Source organism: Panthera leo, chromosome C2, assembly GCF_018350215.1.
Source record: "Panthera leo isolate Ple1 chromosome C2, P.leo_Ple1_pat1.1, whole genome shotgun sequence".
Classification (NCBI taxonomy): domain Eukaryota; kingdom Metazoa; phylum Chordata; class Mammalia; order Carnivora; family Felidae; genus Panthera; species Panthera leo.
The window spans coordinates 46,502,870-46,526,112 of record NC_056687.1 but is presented as its reverse complement, the minus strand read 5'-3'; the positions used below and the strand labels follow the sequence as shown (position 1 = coordinate 46,526,112).

Genomic DNA, 23,243 nt, shown 5'->3' with positions numbered 1-23,243 from the left:
TTTATCTTTTATTGTGTTGCTGTGCTTTAGTTGTCATATTCAAAAAATCATTACCAAGACCCATGTCAAGGAACTTTATTCCTGTGTTTTCTTCTAGAGATTTCATGTTTTCAGGTTTTACATTTAAGTCTTTAATCCATTTTGAGTTAATATTTGTGAGTGGTATGAGATAGGAGTCCAATTTCATTCTTTTACATGCAAATATCTAATTATCCCAACTTGCTAGGATTTTGATTGGGATCAGACTGAATCTTATAAAGTTGGCAAGAACTGACATCTTGACAAAATTTAGTCTCCCTATCCATGAACGGGAAACCTCTCTCCATTTATTTCACTCTTGGAGTTTTGTAGTTTTCTTCATATAGATCTTACATATATTTTATTAGATTTATACCTAACTATTTAATTTTGGAGGCTGCTCATGTAAAATGTAAGTTTTGCGTTTTTATTTCCAAGTTCCCCTTGTTTATTGTTGATATATAAGAAAGCAATTGACTTTTGTCTATTAATCTTGTATTCTACAACCTTGTATAATCGCTTATTAGTTACAGGAGTTTTTTGTTCACTTCTTTTTGATTTACTACATAGATAGTCATATCATCTGTGAACAAACACAATTTTATTTCTTCCTTTACAGTCTGTGTACTTTTTTTCCCCCTTGTCTTACTTTGTTAACTAATATTTCCAGTATGATGTTTGACAGGAGTGGTGAGAGGGGACATTCTTGCCTTGTTTCTGATCTTACTGGAAAAGCTTTGAATTTCTCACTGTCAAGTATGATGTTAGCTTAGGTTTTTTGTCAGTATTCTTTAAAAAAATTTTTCTTTAACGTTTATTTATTTTTGAGAGACAGAGATATAGCATGAGTGGGGGAAGAACAGAGAGAGAGGGAAACACAGAACCTGAAGCAGGCTCCAGGCTCTGAGCTGTCAGCCCAGAGCCGATGCGGGCTCTAACCTACAAACTGCGAGGTCATGACCTGAGCTGAAGTCAGACGCTTAACCGACTGAGCCACCCAGGTGCCCCTGTAAATGTTCTTTACTAACCGAAGGAAGTTCCCTTCTATTCCTAGTTCACTGAGAGTTTATATCATTAGTGGATGCTGGATTTTGTCAAATGCTTTTTCTGCATCTGCTGATTTGATCATGATACTTTTCTTTTGCATGCTGATGTGATGGATTGCATTAATTGATTTTAAAATGTTGAACCTACCTTGCATACCTGAGATAAATCACACTTGATCATGGTGTATAATTCTTTTTAATACATTGTTGGATTTGATTTTTTAAATATTTTGTTAAGGATTTTTATGTGTATCCTGTGATAAATAACCTGGATGGCCTATTCCATGACCTGTAGTTTTCTTTTCATGTAATGGGTTTGATTTTGGTTTTATGGTAGTGCTAGCTTCATAGAATAAGTTAGAAAGTATTCCCTCTGCTTCTTTCCTTTGAAAGAGATTATAGAGAATTGGTATAATTTTTTTTTTTTTTTGATGTTTGGTAACGTGTATCAGTGAACACATTTGTGCTTAGTGCTTTGTCTTTTGAAAGTTTATTAATTATTGATTGAATTTCTTAAATAGATATAGGCCTATTCAGGTTATCAGTTTCTTCTTGCTAGTGTTTTGGCAAATTGTGTTTCAAGGAACCAGTTCATTTGATCTAGGTTATCAAATTTGTGGACATAGATTTTTTCATGCTATTCTTTTATTATCTTTTCATGACCATGGTGTCATTAGTGGTATTTGCACTTTTACTTCTAATATTAGTGATTTGCGTCCTCTCTTTTTCTTAATTAGCCTTATTAGAGCCTTACTGACTTTTGTTTCAGCGAACCAACTTTCGGCTTTTTAATTTTCTCTACTAATTTCCTGTTTTCAATTTCACTGGTTTCTCTAATTCTTAAATCTTTTCTTCTTCTCACTTTGAAATTAATTTGTTTCTCTAGTTTCTTGAGGGTAATGATTTTTTAAACATTTTCATTTGCCTGGAGCATGAAATCTCTCTTTTTTTTTTTAAGTTTAATTATTTAGAGAGAGAGCACAAGCGGTGGGGGGTGGGGGAGGGTAGCAGAGAAAGGGAGAGACAGAATCCCAAGCAGACTCTGAACTGTCAGTGCAGAGGCCGATGTGGGGCTTGAACTTATGAAATGTGAGATCCTGACCTGAGCCAAAACCAAAAGTCAGATGCTTAACTGAGTGAGCCACCCAGGTGCCCCAAGGAGCATGAGTTTTTCTAAACTATAAACCAGTGTTTTTTAGGTCTTATGGTTGTTAACATACTTGATTAACTTTTGTATTTAGAATTTTCTGTATATATCCATATAGTGTTGTTTGAAATTCTTCTCTTATTTATCCAGGAGAAACTTTTAGAGATGTTGGCTGAGTTTGAAAGCCATTTGCAGGACCTATAATTGGTAGCAGTTAAATGATTTATGTTAATTTAGGAGTGTCTTTGAATGGCCAAACTAAGAAGATGAAATTAAAGAATTAACTAGTATATTGCCCAGATTAGGAATGAATTTTTTCTTTCTTTCCCAGAGTATTTTGCTAAGTGCTTGCATTACTTGTGTGATGGGTAAATCACATTCCTTAGGTGGGAATAAGAGGTGAAGGCAGGTGTTTATCTAGTATATCTTGAACTCACTTGAGCACCTACAAAGTCCTTTTCTTCCTTTTTTTTTTTTTAAAACTGAGATTATCTGTTCTTTAGTACCTACTGCCTTTTGAATTTTGCAGAAGAGTAGTTTTTTTTAAAGTTTAGTTTCCACCACATTTTGAATTTATTCACATTTCAGAGGACAAGGTAACCCCAATGATGAAGCAGGAGGTAAAGCTGCAGTGCTAACAGGAAATACTTGTACTATTCTGTCCACATTATCATGTTTTAGTATACATGATAAAATTTTTATAAAGACACGTCTGCATGGCATCATAATATTCTTAAATTTTTTTTTAACATTTATTCATTTTTGAAAGAGAGCGTGAATGGGGGGAGGGCAGAGAGAGACACACAGAAACAGAAACAGGCTCCAGGCTCTCAGCTGTCAGCACAGAACCCGACGCGGGGCTCGAACTCAAAGACCGCGAGATCATGACCTGAGCCGAAGTTGGCCGCTTAACTGACTGAGCCACCCAGGCACCCCCATAATATTCTTTAAGTATGATCTTTTTCATTTTTACCTAAGAGTATCTGAAAAGTTATTATTTGTACTGAGGGCCTTGGTCAGCCTTGTAATAAAATCACACATACATAGATTCTTAAGTGGCAAAGAACAGCTAGTGCTGATGAGCCCAGATGAAACTTGATCACATTTTCAAGTGTTAACTGACAGGTGTAGAGATCCTAGGTATGTAATTTCTCTTACCTCTACCTATTCCCATTTGGCCTTAAGATTTAATGTGGGGGCAGCCGGGTGGCTCAGTTAGTTGAGCGTCCTACTCTTGATTTCGGTTCAGGTCATGATCTCAGGGTCTTGGGATCAAGCCCCCAGTCAGGCTCCACACTGAGCATGGAGCCTCCTTGAGATTCTCCCTTTCCCGCTCCCGTTCCCTCTCCCTCTATCGTTTCCTCTGCTCCTCTCCCCTGCTTGCATGTGTTCTGTCTCTCTCTAAAATAAAAAATAAATTAAAAAAAAAAAATGAAAAGATATAATGTGATGGGCACCAGCTCTGCACACATTTGGCCTTGCTAACAAATTTTATAGGTTCTGATATTTTTAACATTTGAGATAAGACATGGAATAACATTTGTACTTTACTGCTTATATTAGGTCATTATTTGAAGATCTTTAGTATTTAAAAATAATATAGTATTTAATATTCTATTTACTAGTCTATTTTTGAGTTATTTAGTATTGAAGTTTGAAGATTTAATCATCTTTTTGTATACGCAGATAATAACTTGTAGAACTTTTTGAGTGTCATTTTGCTTGAATGTTAAAAATATCGATAGCTTTTGGGCACCTCGGTGGCTCAGTTGGTTGAGTGTTGGACTTCGGCTCAGGTCATGATCTTGTGGTTCGTGTGTTGGAGTCCCACATCAGGCTCCCTGCTGTCAGCACTGAAACTGACAGCAGAGACTGCTTTGGATCCTGTGTCCTCCTCTCTCTCTGCCCCTCTCCACTTGTGCTCTCTCTCTCAAAAATAAACATTAAAAAAATATTGCTAGCTTTATTTAAATTGCATGCCATATTTAGGAATAGAAAGCTTTTTATCTCCCCCACAGTAGGTGTTTTTAAAGAAATAAAGGATGAGCAAAGACTATATAGATAGATACAGGTAGAGATGTAGAGATATTGAACACCCTATTACCTAAGGCCAAGTGTGTGTGTTAATGCACATGCACATTGAAGTTTGGTCTTTTGTAATGCTAAATAAATCAAGAAGTTAGAGAGTGAATGTTCTTGGCTTTCAAATTCAGGTTTGTTTTTTTTTAACTTTGTAAATGTAGTATACTCCTTGTTATTTTTAGAGTAGTTCTTTTGGTTGTTGTTTCTTTGCACCTTTTTCGTAAAAGTTGTGTACAATGACCAGAGAGTCATACGGCCACTTTAAAACCAGTTGTGATAAGGTTGTGGATGTGGTTCACTGTAAGACATAATAGCAACTTTTCTGTGCCTCAAGGGGAGGAAATTTGTTGGAATGGCTTTTCTTTGTCAGTTTCTGTCAGGCTAATCTGACTGCAGAACAGAAAAATTGAATTTACGTTTCCAAGTTGAGGGGTAAAAATAATGTAAAACACATTGATACATAGAATAAAATATGATTTCTGTCTCTGATATGTTACTGTGTTCAGATGTGGGCCCGAAATTATTCTTAGGTACAACTACTCTGTTCATCCTAAAAGTTTTTACAGAATTATCACATGTATAAGCTTATTTTATAAAATAATTCAGAAGTTGTAAAGCTTTGGAGAATTATGTCTTGAAAGAAAAGTTCTATGTATAAAAGCTGTAGACAGTGTTAGATGTTTTAGAATTTCGGGTTTTCGTTTTAACTGACAACTGTCAGTCTGGCTTTAGGGTTAAATTGTCCTCATTTTCTGAAAAAAAAAAAAATGAAATGTAGTACTTTTGTAGTACAAGTGTAGTACTTTTTCATTGACAGGGAAAAACAGTTGTAAAGAAGAACTCATTTTAAAAAATACGGCTGAATTTCATAATTCTACTTGTATGTGATCTTTTGGAAAGTTAAAAATGGCTTTAGAGTAAAGTGGAAGGAGTAGGCTGTGCCTCTGCAGTTAATCTCAAAATGAAGGTGGTATAGATTTACATAATTCAGTTAAGGGTGAAAGCAGTATTGCGAGATATTTAGGTGGCTTACATCAGAAGACAAGCTGAAGCATTTACTAACCTAGTTAAGGAGTGAGGCTGTTGCTGGGATGCGGAAGGAAAAAGCGAAAGGGTGTTACTGCTGTGGGTGGGAAGGAGAGAGCAGCGACTGCCCCAGATCCCTCAAAGGGGAGAAGATCGTGCTGTATTAAATGTTCCTCTCTGCAGCCCCCGGGAAGGTGTCAGCACCAGGAGTGGGGAGTAGTGTGCAGAAGAATAAGGTACGGGACAAGGTGGAGGACCCAGGCTCCGGACTGATTTCACCTCTGATGGACGAGTAGTGTTATTTTGAGCAGTCCACTGATGTATTAGAGTTCAAGTTTTTTCAGCTGTTGTATGGCCGCTCGGAATAAATCTTTGAAAGCCTCTTTCTGCTGTGTCTGATTTTGTGTACTTTTTTTTTTTTTGTATGAAACACCTGATGGTTTCTGACAATACAAATTGTTTCATTGTGTGTATTTCTTCTGAGAAACTTCATTATTGAGCTATAATTTACATACCATAAAATTCACCTATTTTAAATGCATGGTTTGATGAGTTTTAGTAAATTTATATAGCTGTGCAACATCACTGAAGTCTAGATTTAGAAATTTCTGTCACACCAAAAAGTTCCCTTGTGCCCATTTGTAGTCCATTTCTACGTTACCCCCAGTCCCAGGTAGCCACTGATCTGCTACCTCTAATTTTTTTTTTGTCTTTTCTAGAAATATAAATAGCTTTTGTATAGCATAATGGTTTTGAGGTTCATTAATGTTTTTTGTGTGCATCATTAGTTTGTTCCTATCTTGGTGAGTTGTAGTTCTTTGTATGGATATATACCACATTTTTAATCCATTTATTAGTTGATGGACAGTTAAGTTATTTTGTTTGGGGCAAATATGAGAAATACTGCTGTGACCATTTGCATAGTCTTTCTGTGGACATATGGTTGCTTTCCTCTTGGGTGGATAATAGAAGTGTACTTGCTGGATTATATATGTACATATGTTTATTTAACATCTTCAGAAACTGCCAAATTGTTGTCCAAAAATGGCTCTGCCATTTTACAGTTCTGCCATCAGCGTTTGAAGGTTCCAGTTTCTCCACATCCTCACCGATGTTTGGTATTGTCAGTCTTTTTGATTATTATTACTCAGTCTTTTATTCCAATGGAGGTGTCATGGTCTGTCATTGTAGCTTTAATATTCATTTCTCTGATGACTAGCTCTCTTTTTTTAAATTTTTTTTTTTTTAACGTTAATTTATTTTTGAGACAGAGAGAGAGCATGAACGGGGGAGGGTCACAGAGAGAGGGAGACACAGAATCCGAAACAGGCTCCAGGCTCTGAGCTGTCAGCACAGAGCCTGATGCGGGGCTCGAACTCACAGACTGTGAGATCATGACCTGAGCTGAAGTCGGATGCTTAACCGACTGAGCCACCCAGGCGCCCCATGATGACTAGCTCTCTTGACCATCTTATGTGCCTATTTGCCATGTAGTAGGTCGTCTTTATAGATTGGCTTTATAAAACTTTTGCCCATTTTACAAGATTAAATTGAGTTGTAAGAATTCTTTACACATTTCAGATAATAGTTATTGATCAGATTAATGTTTTGTAAATATTTTCTCCCAGTATGTATTTTGCCTTTAAATTTTCTTAATGGTATCTTTTCAAAAGGAAACATTTTAAATTTTGATGAAGTGCAAATTACTCATTTTTTCCTTTAATGGATTTCCCTTTTGGGGTTGGATCTAAGAAATCTTGGCCTAACCCAAAGTCACAAAGATTTCTCTTGTGTTTTCTTGTAAGAGTTTGATAAGTACAGCTCTTAGAATTAGGTCTGTGATCCATTTTGACTTGAAGTGAAGTTCTAAGTTCATTTGTTTTTGCATTTTGATATCCACCTGGTTTAATACACTTGTTGAAAGCATGGTCCTTTATCTACTGAGTTACCTTCACACCTTTGTCAGAAACCAGTTGACCACATATGTGGGCTTATTTCTGAACTCTTTTCTGTTCCATTGAAATACATAGAGATATACGTATAGGTGTAGATATAGATACGAATAAAGATTTAGATATAGATAGAGATTTGTTATTACAATGTATCACACTGTCTCGATTACTACAGTATTATAGTTTACTGTAGTATTATATAAGTTTAAAATCGGGTTATATTAGTCTTCCAACTTTTTCACTACGTTGTTCTGCCTGGTCTATGTCCTTTGCATTTCCATATGCATTTTAGCCTTATTAATTTTTGAAAAAGGAAAATTCTATGGGAATGAAAGCTGGTTCAGCCACTCTGGAAAACAGTATGGAGGTTCCTCAAAAAACTAAAAATAGAACGACCCAGCAATTGCACTACTAAGAATTTATCCACGGGATGTCAGTGTGCTGTTTTGAAGGGACATAGGCACCGCCATATTTATCGCAGCAGTATCAACAATAGCAAAAGTATGGAAAGAGCCCAAAGAGTCCATCGATGGATGAATGGATAAAGAAGATGTGGTATATATATACAGTGGAGTATTAATAGGCAATCAAAAAGAATGAGATCTTGCCATTTGCAACTATGTGGATGGAACTGGAGGGTATTATGCTAAGTGAAATTAGTCAGAGAAAGACAAATATCATATGACTTCACTCATATGAGGACTTTAAGAGACAAAACATGAACATAAGGGAAGGGAAACAAAAAGAATATAAAAGCAGGGAGGGGGACAAAACAGAAGAGACTCATAAATATGAAGAACAAACAAAGGGTTACAGGAGGGGTTGTGTGTGTGGGGAATGGGCCAAATGGGTAAGCACTAAGGAATCTACTCCTGAAATCATTGTTGCACTATATGCTAACCAATTAGGATGTAAATTAAAAAATAATAAAATTAAAAAAAATATATATTTGCTTAATAAAACACATCAAAAAAAAAAAAAAAAAAGGAAAAGGAAAACTCTAGTTTTGGTAGAGATTGATTGACTCAGTAGATCAGTGTTGGGAGAACTGACATCTTAACAACATTGAGTCTTCCAGTCCATGAACTTGGTCTGTCTCCCAGTTCGTTTAGCTTTCCTTTAAATTTTATCAGTGTTTTCTATTTTTTAGTGTATTGGTTTTGAATTTTTAACAAAAAAATTTATCCTTAAGTATTTTAATCTTTAGATGCTATTACAAAGTTTTTAAAATTTCATTTCAGATTATTTGTGACTAGTATGTGGAAATATAATTGATTTTTGTATCCTGTGATATTGTTAAACTTTCTTACAAGTTCTGGTGGGCTTTTCTTGTTGATTCCTTGGGATATGTTACTCACAAAATCATGTGTAGTCCTTGAAAATGGTGTTTGTGGAAGCACACATTACTCTCATTCTAGAATGATGTTACCGCAGCCCCAAATATTTTTGGAATGTTATTCTTTATTCAGAATCTTTTAGGTTAGCAAGCACATAAGAAAATGCATTTTTATTAGTTGTTGGTGTATATCTTGCTCTAATTTTTTTCTTAAACTTTTATTAATCTGTACTGAGGATATGTCATTTTCATGTGTCTATTAAGTATTAAAGGATAAAAGTTGGCATTTAATTTTTTTTAATGTTTTTATTTTCATGAGAAAGAGAGAAACAACATCACTACCTGAGATGAAGTCAGACGTATAACTGACTGAGCCATCCAGGCACCCCTAAAAGTTGACATTTAGATATAAATATTTGAAGCTCAAGGGAAAAGCTCTGGGAAGAGGTGTAAATGTGAATTGTCAGAGCATAGTTAAAGCTGTCGGACTGGGCATGATCACCTCAAGGGATTGACTAGAACTTCAGTAATCCTTGGGAGAGAAATTTAGGGAGTCTGAAAAAGTTTAAGGGTGCCCTAAGCCCAGGAATCTAGGGGCACTCTGGGGAGTATGTTAAGAATATTACTGATTGACTGTTAATGTGTTTATGAGCCACCTGCCTGCATGAAGTGCTTTAAGTTAATTTTAATTCCTCACTGGTATTTTTTTTATGATTATTTTTATTATTTTGAGAGAGAGAGAGACAGAGTGAGTTGGGGAGGGGCAGACAGAGAAGGAGACACAGAATCCAAAGCAGGCTCCAGGCTCTGAGCTGTCAGCACACAGCCCTATATGGGGCTCGAACTCAGGGACCATGAAATCATGACCTGAACTGAAGTCAGAAGTTGGGCGCTTACCCAACTGAGCTACCCTGGTGCCCCTCTTCACTACTATTTTAAAGAGTAATGTCTTTCACAAGAAATTGAATCTTTGTAAGATCACTGATGCCTGTACCATTTTTTTCTTTTGAATTATTTAGTTATTACTTGACATATTTTCATTTTTTCTTTCTTCAGAGTGATTTTAAATCACTAAACATCCTAGTCATTTTCTATTTAATGTCCGGTTTGGTATATTATATTGATGTTCTTACCTATGTTGTAAATATTATCGACTTTATAAGAGTCATACCAAATCTCTTTTTTTCCTTATTCCTAGGCAAATACTGTGGTCTCGGGTTGCAGATGAACCATTCAATTGAGTCAAAAAGCAATGAAATTACAGTGCTGTTCATGAGTGGAATCCATGTTTCTGGACGAGGATTTTTGGCCTCATATTCAGTTATAGATAAACAAGGTAATTTTCAACTTTATACCATGACTTCCATATTTTACAATTTCTGAAAACAAAAATGAAATGTTTTAGTACTTGTTATCTGAGATTAGAGTAGAAAGACTGAACTTAAAAACAGATTAATTTTACAAATAAAATTAGTTTCAGAATTCTAAAAATTAAAAGTATACTAACATTTATGTTAATTCTGTATACTTCCCTTTCCATAGTAGAGGAAATACTGATTTTTCACATTTATAGGATTAGAACACAAATGATCTAACTTTTGAAAAATCTGTCAGTTATTGAAATGTATGATATAAATTTAAAGCTTTGTTATCTACAGTTTACCATTTCATAGTACTGTATTAAAGACTACATTACCATTCTTCTCAAAAGCATAGATTCTCATACCACCAGGAGTATGCTGGGGCGTGCTGTCTGAGATGCTACAAGATAAACCTGAGATATTTTTCTGGATGGTTAATGTTTATAATCTAAAGGGGGAAAAATTAAAACCAAGACTATTAGATGGAATAGAATGCAAAGTGTACTTGAATTTCTAAGGTAAAATCCAAGACTTGAACAAAATCTCCCATGAGTTTTGGCTTCTGTGGCATGTATTTGTTTCCTCTGCTATTAGGGTCACTGTGGTAAGAAAGTTCTAAGAACTGCTACCAATGCAAAGATAAGTCGAACAAATCAATCATTTAAATTTAAAAAATAGATGATTATTTTGATATTCAACAGTGATTTAACTAAGTTGATAATTAAAAGTTTTTAAAAAGCTGTTACTTCAGGGTTCCTGAGTGGCTCGGTCCGTTGAGCATCTGACTTCGGCTCAGGTCGTGATCTCACAGTTTGTGGGTAGGAGTCCTGCGTCAGGCTCTCTGCTATCAGCACAGAGCCTGCTTTGGATCCTCTGTCTCTTTCCCTCTCTCTCCCTCCCCCCCTCTCCCTCTCTCTCCCTCTCCTTCTCTCTCTCCCTCTCCTTCTCTCTCTCCCTCTCCTTCTCTCTCTCCCTCTCCCTCTCCCTCTCCCTCTTTCCCTCCCTCTCTCCCTACCCCTCCCTCTCTCCCTACCCCTCCCTCTCTCTCCCCCTCCCTCTCTCTCCCTCCCCCATCTCTCTCTCTCTTTCTCTCTCTCTCTCTCTCTCTCTCTCTCTCAAAAATGATAAACATTAAAAAAAAAAGCTGTTACCTAATATTGTGTAAATGGGAAAATCGAGAAGCTCCTAGGTGTGAGGGTGTTGGGCAATGGGAATGACTGAGGGCAGTGCAAGCTGTTCCCTTCTCAGCTCTGGTGGGTTTGAGATAAACACTACAGGTCTCATTAAAAGTGTCATTTGGAATGTGAGAGAGAAGCCCTCTTCTCTGGGAAGAAAGGTCTACTTTTTCCCCATTTCTAAGCTACGGCAGAAGGTGGGAAAGCTAATAAAACTCTTCTGAGAGAGTGAGAAAGAAAACTCATTTGGATGGAATAATGAAAAGAAAAAAACTGGAAACATCATGCTAAACGAACCAGACAGAAGTAAGACAGAACCAGAACAAGTAAGGCAGTGTGTCGTTGTAGGGGGAGCACGCCTGCCAGTGTCACGAGCCGGCTAGGGGATTTCTGACCAGTCATTTCACATCTTTAGCCTCCATAGCTTGGTTATGAGTACTCAATCTAGTAATTTACGTGTAGCGTCTATAAGCACATGGCATAGTAGGGTGCAAAACACATGTTCCCCCTTTCACCACCATACCCACACACACATACTCATTTCCTCCACCATCAAAAGAGTGAGCTAGAAAACACAGAGATGATGGTCCATTTCCATCCTTCCAATTATACTTCTTGAAAGTCTTGAGTTGATAGGTAAGAGGATAGAAAATACTCAATTCATTTGCTCCTTACTCTCCTTGAGTTTCCTCCTCTCAATATCAGCTTAAATCGTTTTTCTTCTCATATTTTCCCCTCTCTCTCTGTTATTTATTGACTTGAAGGTTTCTTGAAAATAAGTATCCCTCTCTATAAAAAAAAAAGTTTTTTAATTGGGTATTTACATTATGGAGCTTTTTGTTCTACAGACACCTAGCTCTGTGTTAAAGTTTAAGAATTGAAAGTGCTTTCACATAACAGACTCTCTATGTTGTAGACTTACATATGTTTATGGAATTTCAAATGGTTACATCACTATGTTAGGTGAATCTCAGCTTCCAAAGTTTTTGAAATATCTCCCATAATCAGGAACTTCTTTATAGTAACACTTTCCCGAGGCATAATCGTGGGAAATCCTCATTTCACAGCTCTCTCCTGAGTTTTTGCTTCTGTTTCTCCATTTCCTTGCATCTTCCATGAAGCATTTGTTTGATTTGAAGTTAGAAGTGGACTGGCTAACTCCAAGAGAACCCTGGTTGAATTTCTCACCATTTCTTCTTGGGTGGCCTTTCAGACACAGTTTTAATGACTCATTCATTTGAACACTGATTGGCTTTGATTGAGAGCCTCAGTTTGTTTCCATCCAGGAAACTTGCTGCCACACTAAATTCTGTGAATATTTTCAAGGAACATCACTGCACGTCCCCAGCTTAGCATCCTAGCTAGAAATTTAGACTATTTGGGATTGAAAAGATCATGAAAAATTTTTCTTCAACAGCTTCATTTGTTAAGCTCTCACAAACACTTGTTGATGTTATACTATGTGTTGTTGATAGAGCCATAATTTTGTGTGAGGTAGTTGAATTTTCTTTATGCAAGAGCACATTGCAAAATTATATTCCCTTCAATGCCTTATGTCCTGCAGTATGCCTGGCACTGGGAAAACAGCAGTAAATAAGACTTAGTTATACTTCCATGGCGTTTACAGTACAGGTTGGGAAAAGGCATTAAACACATGGTAATTCGAGGCACCTTGGTAACTCAGTCAGTTAAGCATCTGACTTTGGCTCAGGTCATGATCTTGCTGTTTGTGGGTTTGAGCCCTGCATCAGGCTCTCGGCTGACAGCTTGGAGCCTGCTTCAGATTCTGTGTCTCCCTCTTTCTCTGTCCCTCCCCCACTCACACTCTGTCTCTCTTTCTCTCTCAAAACTAAACACTAAAAAAAATTTAAACACATGGTAACTCAATTGCAGTTATGATAAGTATGATGAAGGAAACATTCCGACAAGAGGAGGCTAGAGATGGGGCGCCTGGGTGGCTCCGTTGGTTGAGCGTCCGACTTCAGCTCAGGTCATGATCTCATGGTTCATGGTTTGGAGCCCTGCATCGGGCTCTGTGTTGACAGCTCGCTCAGAGCCTGGAACCTGCTTCGGATTCTGTCTCCTTCTGTCTCTGCCCCTCATGCACTGTCTCACTCTGTCTCTCAAAAATAAATTCAAAAAAAAAAAAAAAAGAGGCCAGAAGTGTTGGAGGAGTGGAAGATTGGTAAAAAGACAAACTCTTCTGAGGAAGTCACTTTTAAGTGGGAACCCAAGGATTAATTGGGAGGTTCTAGACAGAAGAACATTCTAGGGAGAACAGCAAATGCAAAGGCCCTGTGGAAGGAGCTTCAGAGAAGCCGGAAAAGAATCTGGCGCAGCTAACATGGAGTTGACTGAGTGGTGAGTAGGCTCTGTTATTCAGGGCCTTATAGAAAATGTCACGATTGGAGCTTTTTCCTAAGAGGACATGGAAGCTGTTAGAGCAGGGTAGTAGCGATATGACTGGATTTGTGTTTTTGTTTGTTTTTACGACCTTCCCTGCTCTGTGAATGAGTTGAAGACAGGGAAGAATAATAGTAGGGAGTCCAGTTAAGAGGCTATTGGAGGACACTGGGTCAGAAATGACTGAATTAAGAGTTCTTGTTATAAATGTGACTCTACAGTTAAGCCAGATTCTATTTCTTCTTAAAGACTTGAGAATCAGACCTGTGTTCTCCAAGGAAACATTTCAAAGAATTAAGGTTCTTCCTACATGAGTTTAAGTGGTAGTAAGAGGCTTTGGACATAAAGAAGCCCTCTTGTATGAATCTTTGAACTGCTGCAATGCTGGGGTCATATCTAGGACACTGTACCTTTGTCCTCCTCACTTTTGTGTCCAGTTAAGGTTTCATTACTCTGTTATTTTTTTTAAAATTTTTTTTTTAACGTTTATTTATTTTTGAGACAGAGAGAGACAGAGCATGAACAGGGGAGGAGCAGAGAGAGAGGGAGACACAGAATCTGAAACAGGCTCCAGGCTCTGAGCTGTCAGCACAGAGCCCGACGAGGGGCTCGAACTCACGGACCATGAGATCATGACCTGAGCCGAAGTCGGACGCTTAACCGACCAAGCCACCTGGACGCCCCATTACTGTTATTTCTAATGGTTTTGATCAGTAGTTTCCAATCTTTTCCATTGCCAGTTATCTCTTTCTTACCTGTAAACCTCATTTTTGAAAGATTGAAAACACCAGTGAAAAGTCTGTGTGTGTCCCCTCTGGGTAGCAAGGAAAAACAAAAATATTAACACGTGCAGTAATTATTAGAGGACTGGTGTTTCTACTCTGAGTTGGTGTAATTCCATCGAATTCCAACTAGACTTTCTGCAGTTGAAGAAGTATGTAGACCCTAGAGCCATCTTAGACATGCTAGCAACCGCCGGTGAGAAGTTCCATAGAGGGAAACTCCTGAGTTACAGCTGGTCCTACTGAGAGATGCAAAAGCAGCTGCTCAGAGGTCCAGAGTCAGTAAGTCAGATCTTTTTATCCACTATCGTAATAAGTGATACCGACATTTTCATTCTAAAATGTAAAATTAAAAATAGCATTTACCTCTGGACTTGAAAATAAAATAAATTTTATAGGTGAGTGATCCAAATTCCTGGTTTTTGAATCTGTTCGACATTAGCCAGCTTCTAGGACAAACTCAACATTTCTGGGATGACTCTGGGCCATAATTTTTTTTTAAGTTATTTTAGCTGTAGGACAGTGAGCTCAGAAAATACATCTGCATTTGCATGGAAGACTTCAGGTCCTTTAAGGCAGCCTGTGTTTGTTATGTGTCATCAGTGAGAGGAGCAGGCGTGTGTGTCTGTGAGTGCATGCGCAGCGGGGAATTGATAGATTCTCCTTCTGTAGAATGTGAATGCATCACTTAAAAACTAATGTTAAACCTGTTTGTTTTAGATTTCACCAGTCCAGAATTTTGTGGTGGTCATATTAAAGTTTGTACTTTTTTTGTTGGGAAAAACAGTAAATAGCTTAAAATTTCATGCGAAATAAGACGAACCAATGTAGGTATTAATGTACTTTCTAGTTGGAATTCATAAACACTTGTTTATTTATTGCTTGCTGACCCCTTACCATCTGAAAACAGTCTGCTTACAAGTTACCAACAGCTGGGCCTAGGAAATATTCCCATTTGACAGGATCATTGTTGCTATATGTTAGATTATTCCTAGAATTAACACCAATAGTTTAAAAATTTTCTGATTGCTACCTTCTTTAACCACATTTTTTTTCTTTGCAAATATTTTCCATTTTTTTCTGTCTTACATTAGGTTATATCAACTTGTAAATGAAATGGGGCAGAATAGAGGACTACTTTGTAACAGAGTGCAGATTTCTGTAACAAGTTGTTTTGTGTTTTCTTGTTTTGCTTTGTATGTTTTTTTTTTCCATGGGATGGTTTTGGTTTTAAAAATAGAGCATGGGTTAAGATTGTTTGCTACCTTAATTGTACAGTAATTTTTATACAAACTTTTGTATTTTGAGTACTAAGCTAGTTTTCTGTTTTTGGTGTTTCTGATATGTCCCTAGTTTTTGTTATTGTCATATCTGGCAAACATTTTAAAACTTTTAAACTATTAAGTAAGATTTTATTAATGAAGTCTCAGTTTATATGCATATTTTTAGATGTATCCTTATTTACACACAAATGTATATGTGTTGTGTTTGTGTACATTATGCAATGTATATGCATGCAGGAAAATATCTGTATTTTGGTGTCAATTTGTAGAAGAAAGGTGCTGACCAGTAAATTTAACAATTTTGCAGAGAAAGAGCATTTAAAAACAATCTAGGAGATTGTTAACCCAAAGAGGTGATTCCATTTATGGGATAGAATTTATTCCACATTGACAGATAACCTGAAGAGCCTTAATGATTTTAGTGTTTTGTATGTGTTTCATTTTTTTAGTGAGTTAGCAATGCTTTGAAGGGAGTAAGTACGTGTTTGTGTGGTGTCTTCCATTACCCAATGACATAATTTTTCACTGCTGCTCTTACTGATGGTATTTATTAGTGCCCTAGATACCATGTAGTTCACAGAAGAATTTTAATGTTTTATAATCTTTTAATCTTAATATCTTGTGTATATTAATAATGTAATATTTTATATCTTAATGCCGTATATTTTATATTTATATATTTTTAATATTCTTGTATTTGTTTTTTAATATACATGTATAGGAATTTAGGTGTGAAGAGGGTTTGATTCACCACATGTAGGTACATCTTATAGCCTAAGTTGTTAATTACTTAACTCAGTCATGCCTGCTTCGTCCCTAAGGAAGCATTCACTATTTTCATCTAAGCTCCTACTGTAGACTCAGCTTCCATAGATGGCAGTGTAATATTTCTAAGAGAAACATAAGATTTCATCTCTAATCTTAGTACATAAAAGAAGATGTAAAATACCTCATTTAATATCTGCCACTGAGTAAATGTTATTTGATTCTGAATCACAGTAAATTCTGTTCTCTTGTATAGGTAAGTTTTCCTTCACTAAATTGCAGATGGTACAGATTAATGCCAGGTTCCTATCACAGAAACAAAGACTTAGGCCCAAGGTCACATGGTAATATTGGCGGGAGAACTTAGCAACAAGAAGAGTCTTGTCCTGCATCCTGTAGCACTTGAACAAAGTACCTACACACCTACAGTGCAAGATTGCTGACAAAGTGTGAATTAGAAAGCATGACTTCGTGTTCCTTCAGGCTCTGGGAAATTTGTTAAAGAACATTAGAGCAAATAAAGGAGAGGAATATACGTCGTCGTCTTCATATATTTTCTTCTTTCTGCCAAATAGAGTAACTTAGTTATGATACATTATGCTTTCTTGAGTTAGAATGAATATAGGTACTCAAGCTACCTTTCCCTGCAGTTAATATAGTTGGTGTTCTGTTGTTAGTCACAGTGCTAACACTGCTGAGAGTGTTTTCAATTCATTCAGTAACACAAAACCGAGTATTAATTGGGGGAGAATCTAAATCTATTTCATAATTTTGCATTCACAGAAATGGCCAGTGCTGTGAATGGAAAACATTCCTAAGATAGTAACCAGTGTGCTATTTTTTAATTGATTTTTGAACTTCTAAAATATTTCATATTTCTATGGTGTTATGTATGGGTTAACATTAGACTCATGTTTAAGTAAATATTTCATGGGGCAATTATAAGGTACCCCAGCCTGTGCAGTTTTTATGTACTGGAAAAATGTTTAATTGTACTTAAATTAAAAACAAACTTGTGCATAGGTTATCAGTTATGGCTGACAGTAGTATTGCTAAGTTGGGAGCTATCTTAGAAAGTCTGATGTTGGTGTTTTCATTAAGAAAACTGAAATCTGTCATCCTGTTGTTGACTGTTGGCTTGCCTTTGTTCTTGCATTTTCTCCTGTTCTTCCTCACAATTACATGATTCTGCCTTCAAAACCCTACCTGAGGCCTTTGTCTTCTAGAGAGCCTTCCAGGGTTAAGGAAGGTGGCAGATATTAGGGGAATTCTGTTTCTAGGAATCATGATGACACTCACTCTGGGTTGGACTGTACTGCTCAGACTAGTGTAGCGTCTACACTGCAGATGCCAGGTCTCCCTTGGGCTGCATAAGGAAAAGAGAATAGAATGCCAGTCAGCTTCCGCAGAACCGCTGAGGGTATTCTGCACACCACTGCTGCCACTCTCTATGGCCCAGAACCTATAACTTCTGTTTAGTGTTTTGTTAATAATATGTATGTTATAAATACTCTCTCGTATGTATTTAATATTGGATTTTTTTTAATCCCATGCAGAAGCTCCTAGTTAAGAACGGAGCAAATTATATACTGTCTCGCACTTTGAAAGTGGATCTAGCATGACAGTTGAGTTTGCGATGAGTACTTTATCATTATTAAGATCACTGCCTAAACACTTTACATATAGTAAGTTCAGCTTTCACTTTGCTCAGGCCAGAAACCTTAGAGTTGTCTTTGACTCTCTCAAACTTTATATCCATTGGCCACTTCTCAGAATATATATGAACAAATATCAGCATCGGACTACATCTCAACACCTCCACTCCTGCCACTCTGATTCATGTTACCTCAATTATGGCAGGAGATTTTTTTGCTGACCTTTGTTTCTTCCCCATCTCCCCTTCAACCTACTCTCAGCCCAGTGGTGAGCATGAGAATGAAAGTCTCCTCTCTCTTTGTTCAACGTCCTTACCTCCAGGACCCTATAGGATTTGGCTTCTCTTTCCTCGTCTGACTTCATCGCTTACTTTTCTTCCCAGTGTTCACTCTGGCAGCCACCATGCTGAGCGTGCTCCCTCCTCAGGGCCTTTGTGATTCCTCTGCCTATTCTCCGTTACCCACGTACCTCATGCCTCACTCCCTCACCTCCTGCCACCTTCTCAGTAAGGTCTTTCCTGACCATGCTACTTAAAATAGGAACCCCTTAACTTTTCGTAACTGCCTTCCTTTCTTTATTTTTCTAATGCACTTATCACCTAATAATAGTATGTCCATTTCATACTCGTGTCTATTTTCTCTTATCACCCCACACAAGGTACATACACTCCCTATATGCAGAGATTTTTGTCTGAGTGTTCTTTGCTTTATTTCTAGTACCTAGAACAACACCTGGTCATCATACATACTTACCTAAGTATTTGTTGAGTGAACAAATGAATAAATAAGTGAACTGCCAGTCCTGACTGTTTTACTACGCTTTATTTCATCCCTCAATGCAGATGTGCTCTATATAAAGGAAAACTGTTACTGCTTTTATAATAGCATCTTTTTCTTCACTTTAAAATTTTTTATTATCATTTTATTATGCCATATGATTCACCTACTCACTACACTTGACTGATTTTCAGTATATTCAGAGTTGTGTAGCCACCACTATAGTCCATTTTAGAACATTTTTATCACCCCAAAAGAAACCCCATAGTCAGTAGTGGTGATCTCCCATTCACTACCTCTTAACCCTCTCCCTCTCCAGTCCTCAGTAACCACGAATCTGATTTTTTCTCTATAGATTTACCTATTTTGGACATTTCATATAAATGGAGTCAGACAGTATGGTCTTTTTTGACTTGCATCTTCACTTAGCGTATTTGAGTTCATGTTGTAGCATATATGAGTACTTTATCCCCTTTGATGGCTGAATAATATTTCATTGTGTAGATATATCCCATTTTGTTTCTCCATTCATTAGTTGATGACCATTTGTGAAGGGTTGTATGGACATATTTTCAGTTTTCTTGTGTATATACTAATAGTGGAATTGCTGGGTCATATGGAATCTCTTTTTAAGAAACTGCTAAACTCTTTTCTAAAGCAACTACACCATTTAAAAATCCCTCAGGAAGTGCATGAGGGTTCCAATTTCTCCAAGTCCTATTTGTCCTTCTGATTCTAGACATCCCAGTGGGTATAAAGCGGTATCTCATTGTGACTTTGATTTGCATTTTCCTGATGGTTAATGATGTTGAATATCTTTATGTGCTTATTGGCCATTTGTATGTCTTTTTCGGAGTAATGTCTGTTCAGATCCTTTGCTCATTTTTAAATTGGGTTGATTGTCTTTTTTAAAATCAAGTTGAAATAATTCTTTATGTATTCTGGATACTAGGTCCTTATCAGATTATATGATTTTCATATATTTTCCCCCCGTTGTGTGGATTATCTTTCTCTTTCATGATAGCATTCTTTGAAGTACAGAAGTTTTTAATTTTGATAGAATTCAATTAACGTATTTTTGTGTGACTATAATGCTTTTGGTATCATATCTAAGAAAACATTGCTTAATCCAAGATCAAGATTTATACCTCTAGTTTCTTCTAAGAGTTTTATAGTGCTAGCTCTTAAATTTAGATCCCCTTTAATTTTTGTATGGGATCTGAGGTAGGGGTCCAGTTTCATTCTTAGGCATGTGGATATCCTCTTTTCACAGCACCGTTTGTTAAAAAGACCTTTCTTCCTCCCCACTGAGTTGTTTTGGCATCGTTGTCAAAATCAGCTGACTTTAAATTTAGAACTTATTTCTGGATTCTTCTGTTCCATTTATATAATTTCTTATACATTGCTATCAGAAGTCTCTTAGGCAGATGGTTTCTTTTGAGTTCTATTTATCTTGCCTCAGCTGTGTTCTTATTAGCTGGAAGGTTTGTAGTAATAGTGGTTTTCTGGAAGATTTTTACTTGGGAAAAGCTTTCAGGAAAGACACGTTTTAAAGCTTCTTAATTGCCTGCTCCATGTTTTCTTTCTTTGCCTTTGTGCAATTGTAAAGCTCAATATTTGTAATCATGATTTCCTTTCTCTGTCTTCTCCTTCTCTTTCCAGCTCTCCTCATAGCTGTCCATTTTCAATTCCTATTTTCCTCCTAGGGACCTCTTTTGAGCCTCCATGGAATTTGAAAGCAAGGTCAAGTGAGTTGCATACATATGCATGGCATAATCTGGAATTTCAGTTCTGCATGGACTTATAATAAAACCCTGTTCTGATCAAGTATATCCATAGTTGACCAGCATTCTGGCATGTGGCCTGAAGGTAATGAGGCCAGCTGGCAGTCTTCCTGTGGCTTGAATGCCATGTTGGACCACACAGGTACCTTTGCATCCCAGGCTGTTAATTTTAGAAGTTGAACCTCTAATCTTAGAAGCTAGAAACTCTTTTGGTAGAGCAGGAAAGCAGAAAATCAGTTCTCGTTGATGCAGTGTGGAGTAATTAGGAATAATTAGGGTATAGGCAATTCAGTGTGTCTGCTTTTCCCAGTCATTCAGCCAGGTCTTAGTGAACCCCTATCCAGGCATGTATTCTCTTAAACTCCTAAAACACAGATTTAATTATCATTCAAGTGTCTATGGTGTGTAGATATGAATCCATGTAATCACTCTCAAAATAATCACTTTTCTATTGGCATAACAGTTACTAGCTCTAGGTCTTTCAGATTTCGTTTGGGTGATAATTTCTTCAGAATTGTAAGCTAGAATAATCAGTGATGCTATGCTTGCTGTGGTGCCCATTAATTTAACAAACATTTGTATCCGTCAGCATGCTAGGATGCATGTGGGGTGTTCTCTCATCAGTGTATTGTCACCCTCAGCTCACTTGTTTGGCCAAGAATTTATATGTAAATCACTTACTTTTGTGATTGCCTTAAGGCCTAGGTTTTCCTCTATACAGGCTATCCATGAATGGACTTAGCCAAACATGCCAACAGTCACAGACTTTTATTCATCCCTTTATTCATTAATGTTGATTGAAAGCTTCCTGTTAGGCCATATGCTGTGATTGCTGTCAATAGATACAAAGATGAGGACTAAAAGCCTTTTCTGTCCATAGACTAGGCATCGTAAAATGATGTTGCTTATAGCTCCGTGATTACGTCAACCATAACACGTGGTACTTTGACAACATGTAATAGTCACCTATTCATTAAAACAAACAAAAAGCCTTAGGTGCCTACCATGTGCTAAAGGTGTTTGACTTGTGAAAGTGAGGAACAGCTTCTGTGAGGATGCAGCAGTTAAGCCAGCAAGGCTAAAGGACAGTAGAAAATCATTCTCGGTCAAGAGAGCAATATGCACCCAAGGAACCAAAGAGGGTGGATGTGGCAAGAAACCTGTGCACAGGTACAAAACAAGACTTAGGTGGAACCAGGCACCTCAAGACCTGTGGGCCATGTTGACAGCTCTGCCCTCTGTGCTAAGAGCAGAAGGAAGCCATTGACATCTTTGAACCTAAAGCCACGTTTTACCCAGTCTGTGAGCTAAGTCTTAACCAAACAAGTTACCTCTTGCTCGGATTTGGTTTCTAGATAGAAATGTTAAATTTTTGAAGTTCCGTCTTATTTAGGTTAGGGCTTCTTCAGCTTTAGCGTGCTTAAGAATTCCCTGGAGGATTTGTTAAAGCAGATTTTTGAGTATCCACGTCCAGAGATTCTGTAAGTCTGGAAGGTATTCAAGAATTTGAATTGCTGTTAAGTTCCCAGAAGATGCTGGTGCTGCTGGTCCTGGCCATGGACTAGGTTTTAGTTACTTAGAGCAACAAAATTAATTCACCTCTCTTTTTTTTTTTTTTTTTTAATTTTTTTTTTTTTTTAACGTTTATTTATTTTTGAGACAGAGAGAGACAGAGCATGAACGGGAGAGGGGCAGAGAGAGAGAGGGAGACACAGAATCCGAAACAGGCTCCAGGCTCTGAGCTGTCAGCACAGAGCCCGACGCGGGGCTCGAACTCATGGACCATGAGATCGTGACCTGAGCTGAAGTCGGACGCTTAACCGACTGAGCCACCCAGGCGCCCCAATTCACCTCTCTTTTGTCACTGTTTTCCTTGTGTGTAACTAGCAAAGGATCGTTTTTTAAGCTATACAATAATGAAAAAGTTTTTATTTTTTCAGGAGCTATATTTTGTAGAAGTCATTTTATGTCTGTAAATTACACTCATCTGTGTAACTTCGATACAGGACTCAATGAGGTGATGTGGTAGCAAACAGTATTGGAGAGACAGAGCCCTAGAAGTCAAGATACTTTAAAATCAAGGAAATCCTGATCAACAAAAATTTGTAAAAAGTTATTAGTACTACCTTGACAGCTGTTGAGATTTAAAATTTAGAACAATATGATTTGGGATTTGGAAACAGTTGGTGTTCAGTAAAAGTATGTATTATTGAATCTGTTTTTTGTTTTTGTTTTTCTAGATCTGATTACGTGTTTAGACACTGCATCCAGTTTTTTGGAACCTGAGTTCAGGTATGACTGTATTTGTAACCTTTTTTCCCTTCACTGTTATTCTTCATCTACTTCATCATTATTCTTTATACACTAAAGATAATGTACATTAATGTATGTGTCACACACATGACACATAATCATTGCTCTAAGATGTCAGCAAATTAGAGCTTATTTAAAGCCCTTGAGTGGCCATGTTTAAATTTTGCTTTAATTGTAGCATTTGGATCTTCTCTACAATGAAAGTATAATTTAATATACTTTAAAAGTAGAACTAGTTGCTTTTCAAAGCCTGGCAAAACTGCTAATGAAGCTAGAGGCGTTACTTATCTTTTCTCAAAAAGGAGAAGAGAATGATTTCGGCTGGGACTGAATTCTTC

At 37.1% G+C, this 23,243-nt stretch overlaps 1 protein-coding gene across 1 annotated transcript in view; it reads left to right on the top strand.

Moving 5' to 3' along the window:
- The window catches only part of DCBLD2 (discoidin, CUB and LCCL domain containing 2), a 90,089-nt gene that overhangs the window by 39,785 nt on the left and 27,061 nt on the right, over nt 1-23,243 (top strand). The window contains exons 3-4 of the mRNA XM_042903215.1: nt 9,806-9,943; nt 22,833-22,884. Coding sequence (XP_042759149.1) covers nt 9,806-9,943; nt 22,833-22,884 — 190 coding nt within the window. The remainder of the gene's footprint in view (nt 1-9,805; nt 9,944-22,832; nt 22,885-23,243) is intronic.